General features: G+C 37.3%; 1 protein-coding gene across 1 annotated transcript in view; it reads left to right on the top strand.

The window, feature by feature from the left end:
- Window positions 1–253: 253 nt before the first annotated feature.
- Window positions 254–6,929, top strand: part of LOC105814163 — a 61,486-nt gene continuing 54,810 nt past the window's right edge. The window contains exons 1-2 of the mRNA XM_012649076.1: window positions 254–379; window positions 581–982. Coding sequence (XP_012504530.1) covers window positions 331–379; window positions 581–982 — 451 coding nt within the window. The 5' untranslated portion in view covers window positions 254–330. The remainder of the gene's footprint in view (window positions 380–580; window positions 983–6,929) is intronic.

Genomic DNA, 6,929 nt, shown 5'->3' with positions numbered 1-6,929 from the left:
CATAATAAATTTTAAGTTCCATATTTTTCATCAAAGATGAATTAACTGAGGATGATTTGATTTTACTGCTGTTTATTTCAAGTCCAGTAGATTATAATGAGACAAAACAGGCACTAAGGATAGCCTAGCATCTCCCACCTACACAGGAAGCATGTGACAAGACACAGTTAAACTCGTCCTATATCTGCTAGCTGTATTTCCTGTATGCGGCAGAAGCACCACTCAGCCCAGTAACCTCTTGCACTGCACCTCTTGAGTGCAGGGTGCAGAATTAAGATCTGGATTGGTTACAGAACACAGAACACTTTACTCAGGGTAAAAGCTGCCAATATGCTCTTTGCCAGCCTGCTGAGGGCGGTCATAGCCTCCATCTGTCTTGGTAAGGATGACCACAAGCACAGGACTCAGGCTCCCGTTTGCTCTGACTGATGTGGGGAGACGCGGAACACTGTGGTCTAATGATGCTTAGAAAGAAGGGATAATGGCATACAACGGGAGCATGGGTCCTAAGCCACTTCATCCCTTATATCCCTAGGGTTACAAAAAAGGGATCAGTCTATCTCTTTCCTCTTTCCTACAGGACCCAGCATGGCCCAGAAGGTAACTCAAGCTCAGCCTGAAATTTCTGTGGTGGAGAAGGAGAGTGTGACCTTGGACTGTGTGTATGAAACCCGTGATCCGACTTATTACTTATTCTGGTACAAACAACCACCAAGTGGAGAAATGATTTTCCTTATTCGTCAGGACTCCTTTAATGAGAAAAATGAAACAAAGGATCGGTATTTTCTGAACCTCCAGAAATCCACCAGTTCTATCAGCCTCACCATCACAGCCTCACAGCTCATGGACTCAGCTGTGTATTTCTGTGCTCTGAGAGAAGCCACAGAGAGACGGGTGCCTGTGGGAGCCCTACAAAAACCTCAACAAGAAATAGGGCCCCTGGGGAGAGACTCCATCACAGACAGGAAGAAGCAGGGGCTGTGTCAGCACACATGGGGATTCAGCTAGGAAATCTTAGTTCAGTTCATATACAATGTTTAGATATGCCATTTATTAGAAGCATATATATCTTCTTTAGAATAGATTGAGATAGAATATATGGCACATATTTTTATATCACATATAAAAATTATAAAACAAAAAAGTGCAATAACAAAATATATTAATCTCATGTTGGTTTTATTGAAATGGGAAAACTATTGAATTATCTTCAGACCAAATGTGTGATTCCATTGATGAGCTGTCAAATTTTTATAATCATTCATACAATTGTGCATTCATTATTATGTAGAATGCTTTAGTCCACTTGTAATGTAAATGCTTTTCAGTGATTTTTCTCAAAAATAGTATCATTACTCAATGAGGTAGAATAAATTATTTAATTTAGACTTCCTTTCATAATCATACTAACAGCCTATTATATAGCAGAATAGATGTGAAATGTCCCTCGAATTTCCTCTGTCTGGCTCTTTTCTTTTTGTGATGTGATTATGATTTTTTAAAAACATCTAAATATTTTACTCTCAGTTAGAGGCTGCCTACAGAGGGAGATGGTTAAGGCAGAAATTTGTCCTAACCTATCGAGTCTCTTGCCTTTACCTTTTGTCCTCTGAGTTCTGGCTAGTTTGAAGCTGAGAAGTGGTCAGGGTCAGAATGGCAGCTGCCATGACAACCAACACCCAGATGGGCTTGTCCCATGTCTACTTCCTGTCTAAACAAATTTTTTTCTCAGATGTTACCACAGGTGCTCAGGAGCAAGGATTTTTATTTCTTTTGCTCCACATAACTCTGAGTTAATTATCACCATTTAAAAATCAGGCATCACACTAAAAATTATTATAGATTTCTAGCTTACCTATAAAAATGGGAAGATCTAGGAACACTAGACTCCCTGGAGTAGAGGTCAAAAATTCTGTTTGAACACGTAATGACTTTGATATATATTCATTTTATTTATAAAATGTATTCATATTTACCATTCATTTCATAGTATGAATTAATTTAATAGTAAAATTTTAAGTTGTTAGTTATAAGATATAAACTAACCCTGAAGACAAATATGAATTAACATTTCATGAAATTATACATGTTTTCCTTCCATGATTTCATGTATCACAATGTGTATCCCAGTTTGAGAGACTTAAGTATAATTTATTCATTAATTCAAAAGATATTTAGTGTCTATAGTAAGCATTGAGGAAATATTAGTTAACAAGACAGGTATAATTTCTGCCTTTATGGAGATCATATTACAGTGGGCTGTAGTGGTATACAGTATAGAACACTAAACTGAAATTTTGCACAAACAAGCTCCGTGACCTTTAAGGAAGTAGTAACTCTTCTGAACCTCATTTAAGGTTTTCTGTTTTCTCATTTGTAAAATGTAGAGGTTTAGTTAGCAGTTGATGAATAGCCCTTTCCCAAATTTTACTTGTGTCACAAGAACAATTAATCCACTGACTTTTTGAGTTCCTAATACTTATTAGCTACCCCTCTCTATTTGGTAAAGGACAATTTGTTGTTATAGAAATTTGCATGGTGCTCCACACATTGTATGATAATGTACAAGTAGTAACAAGAAGCCAAAGGGAGCAGGCATAGAGGAGAGTGACTTGTGAAGTCATTTAATTTCAATACACAGAAGCTACTATAGCTGGGCATGAGAGGGAGAAGGAGAGAAAGAGAGAGAAAAGGAAGAAGGAGGGAGAGGAGAGAGAGAAAGAGAGAGGAAAAGAAGGAGAGAGGAAGAGAGAAGGAGAGCAGAAGATAGGAGAAAGGGCAAGAACAGGTACTAATTCATAAGTAAAATATTTTTATTTGAATTTGATGTTATGGTTTCTTTCACAAGGCATTAGACAACACTTTCTTTCTGTAGCTTGGGAGAATCAGGAAAAGTAGAAGATGCCAATTTGACAAGCATGAGGTCATACTGAACTTTGACTAGCTGGCTGGACCTGCAGAGGGCACAGCTCCTCTTGTGAAGCTCTAAGGCAGGATGAGAGACAGATTTTCTAGTCATAGGAATGCCAAATGTCCCTTGTAAAATGAATATAATTCACCTGTTCCTAGAGGAAGAAAGAACATTGTAACTGGGAGAGAGTCTTTCATATCAAAGTTCCATCTAGATCTAGGTAGCAAATGCAAGTGCTCATAGGTGCTTAGAACAGAATAAAATGAGTGTGGTTATTTAAGTGTTTAAAAGAGATGCAGGCCTGATGATGTGTCAACTAGCACTGGGTTTTGGCATCAGAGGATAAAAGAAAGTGATGTGGTAAACCCAACTCTTCTCCAAAGTGGAGGAGGTATCCTGAATGATTACCCAAAGATTGAAGCTTTGTCTCTTCGCCCGAGTCCCATCCAAGACAGGATGCAAGCTTATTAAATGTGGACAAACTAATGCGCAGGAGCTATAATACAGGCAGTCTCTGGGTGAGGAGATAGGGACATGAAGCCATCACAGTCTGAAGGACAGCTGAGGCCTGTCCCAGAACAACAGAGGCTTATTCCAGCTCCTGTGAATAAGGTGACTGACAATGACCACTGGGCTCCAGCCCCTGCTACTTCCTAAAGATCCTTCTTCTCTCTCTTAAGGTATTCCCTGAAATTAGTCAACCTCATACCCCCATCTCAGAGCCTCTGGTCTTGCACACGATATCTTAACTGCAGACTCAATTCAACTAAAGCATATAACAGACGCCCGCCGGCGCAAGTGCACAGACACCCACACAGCTGGGCAAATTAATGAGCTATCCAGGGTCCTGAATCACTTAGCGTACACAACTTCTATTTTGGACCTATAATTTTTTGTTTTAAAGAAGAATGAAAGTAGATATTAGGTACATATTATGTGCGATACAAAGAAGCTCTGAACTTTATCCCTTATCCCTCTTCATGTTACTACATGTAGCAATTGCCTTTTGCCTGACCCCTGGTATAACCTGTCTACCACCCACTTCTTCGCTGTGCTTACCCTCCTGTCCATCTTTTTCCAGACAATGAGATACAGGTCCAATAGCAAGGTGCTCTCCCCCACCACACATGGCAGCTTTAGAAATCTTTCCACCTGATTGCATAACAGAAGTTTTCTTTGGAAAAGAGAAAAATTTCCCATCAGAGTCATATATCCTTGTGAGTGACCAGTACAATGCCAAGTGTATACTCTTCCCTGATGTAAAATGGAATCCCTAATGTTTCACACCATTATTATTCGATAATCTCCAGTCTCCCTCAGCATTTCCAAATAGAGAGAAACAAAATTAGCTGGACTTGAAATAGTAACTCAATCCAATGGGCTTCCAAAAGAAGTGAAAAACATTCTTGTTTTTTTTTTTTTTTTTTTTGAGACAGAGTCTCACTGTGTTGGGCTAGAGTGAGTGCCGTGGCGTCAGCCTAGCTCACAGCAACCTCAAACTCCTGGGCTCAAGCGATCCTCCTGCCTCAGCCTCCCGAGTAGCTGGGACTATAGGCATGCACCACCATGCCCGGCTAGTTTTTTCTATATATTTTTAGTTGTCCAATTAATTTCTTTCTATTTTTAGTAGAGACGGGGTCTCGCTCTTGCTCAGGCTGGTTTCCAACTCCTGAGCTCAAACAATCCGCCCGCCTCGGCCTCCCAGAGAGCTAGGATTATAGGCGTGAGCCACCACGCCCAGCCCATCCTTGTTTTTTATTTACTATATTACAAAAGATACTGTCCTCTAGGTCCAACCACCAATTTGTAGTAAGAGCAAAGAGCAGAGGAACATATTAAACCTATCACAAGTATACAATAAGCAAAACTCATAGTATGGAAAAGCTCTACAGTACAAACCTAATTTTTTCAATAATAAATTACAAAGAATGAAATGGAGTTAGGGAATCTACAGATTAAAAGAGACTTAAAAACATATTGATCAATCACAATATTTGACTTTTTGGTAGATTCTGAATCAAAATAATTGGAAATTTGAATACATTGGATATTTGATTGTATTAAGGAATAGTCAGTAATTTTTAGGTGTAATATGGTATTGTAGTTGTATTTTTAAAAGTAGAAATTTAGAAATATATACTAAAATAATCAAAAACAAAATAATATGATATGGGTAAATGTGATTGCAATATAAATGAAACAAGATTGACCAAGAATCAATAACTGATGAAACTTGGTGATGGGTACATGGAGTTTCACTGTTCCCTATTGTATACTTTTATATATATTTGAAATTATCCTTAATAAAACTAAAAGTAGAATTGGCTAGATTCAAATCCTGTCATCTCCATTGCAGGATGACTTTTGACATATTCTTTAACCTATTGATGCCTCAGTTTCCTTATCTATAAAATGGTAATAATACAATCTACCTTATGAAATTGAGATGAAAATTAAAATTATACACATATATACATAAACATATATGTAAATTAAATGATACATAATTTCATAGACCAAGAATCAATAATTGATGAAACTTGGTGATGGGTAGTTTTAGCACTGGTACATAGCATGGCATCCTGACATAGCAGAGAGTCAGTTCATGATAGCCATTATTGCTATAAAAGGTAGAATCTGTTCAGGGCCAGATTTTCAGTCATGAACTCTTTTATAACACCATGCTGCTCCTCGACATGTTTGTCAATATCTTTAAATGAGATTCCCGAAATCCCTATTAAAACAAATAAACAGGAGACAGCTAAAGGCCAGACAAATGCCTCTGGAATGGAGAAGGCCTGGCTTATAACATTAAGCATCTAAAACCTGGCTTTCTAAAAGAAAATACTTGCTTAAATCAGAACAGTGATGTAAAGAAAGAAAAGAAAAGAAATAAAAGAAAAGAAAAGAAGAAGTTGGCATTCCAAGGACCAAATTACCAAAGTAAGGTTACCTATCTCTCATAAGGCTAAGGGTATAAGGTTGCTGTCATCCAAGTATGGTCCGGGGAACCCTAGGGAGACCTTTCAAGGAGTCTGGCATACAAAAACTGTTTTTATAACAACAATAAGACATTATTTGCCTCTTCCACTTTCATAGTCTCACAGTTGTATGTGCAAGGTTCCCAGAGTCTACATGGTGTGAGATAATGTCACCATTCTGATGGTTAATGGGATATATCTCTACCTCTATCTCTGTCTCTATCTCTATTCCACATAAAACCTCTTTGGAGTCTTCTCGGAATCTCTTTGTAAGAATATAAAGGGATCCTCAGACCAACCAATTTGAGAGCTCATGCTTTACAGGATATATATTCAATTTATTGCAGTCTGACTTTAAATAATATTTCACCACTTCACATATAGTGTAATAAACTTACAACATTCATCCTCCATCCTTTGTGCTATTGTTGTTACACATTTTTATTTTACGTAAGTTAAAAACCCTGCAATGTAGTTTTATAGTTTTTCCTTTAAACAATTATTTTTTAAAGTTATTTTAGCACTTTAAATTTGAGCTCTGACATGCATTGTTTCTGATGAAAAGTTGGCTGCCATTCTTAGCTTTGATTCCTTGTACCTAATATGTCCTTTCCTGTCCTTGTCCCCCTCCCACCCCAACGGCTTTTAAGATTTTTTTATTTGTTTTAAGAAACTTGATTATGATGAACCTCGAAGTAATATTCTTTACAGTTCTTTTTCTTTGTATCTGTGAATTTATAACCAAACCTGAAAAGTTATCAGCCATTTTTTCTTTAAATATATTTCTTTCCCTCCCTATCTTCTTCTGAAACTTAAGTTAGACATGCATTAGACCCTTGAATTTGTAGAGCTCAAGGACAATATTCCGTTTTTCAATCCTTTATGTCTCTGCTTCATTTTGGATAATTTCCATTGTTTTTTCTTGAAGTTCCCTGAGCTTTTCTCCTGTGGTTTCTAATCCGTTGGTAATTCTATGCAACTTATTTTTCATTTTATTTATTATTTCTACAAGTTCCATTTGGATCTTTTTATAGCTT

The sequence above is a fragment of the Propithecus coquereli genome, unplaced genomic scaffold (assembly GCF_000956105.1).
Source record: "Propithecus coquereli isolate 6110/MARCELLA unplaced genomic scaffold, Pcoq_1.0 Scaffold3, whole genome shotgun sequence".
NCBI lineage: Eukaryota > Metazoa > Chordata > Mammalia > Primates > Indriidae > Propithecus > Propithecus coquereli.
The sequence above is the reverse complement of the archived record's forward strand: the minus strand, read 5'-3'. Positions and strand labels throughout refer to the sequence as shown.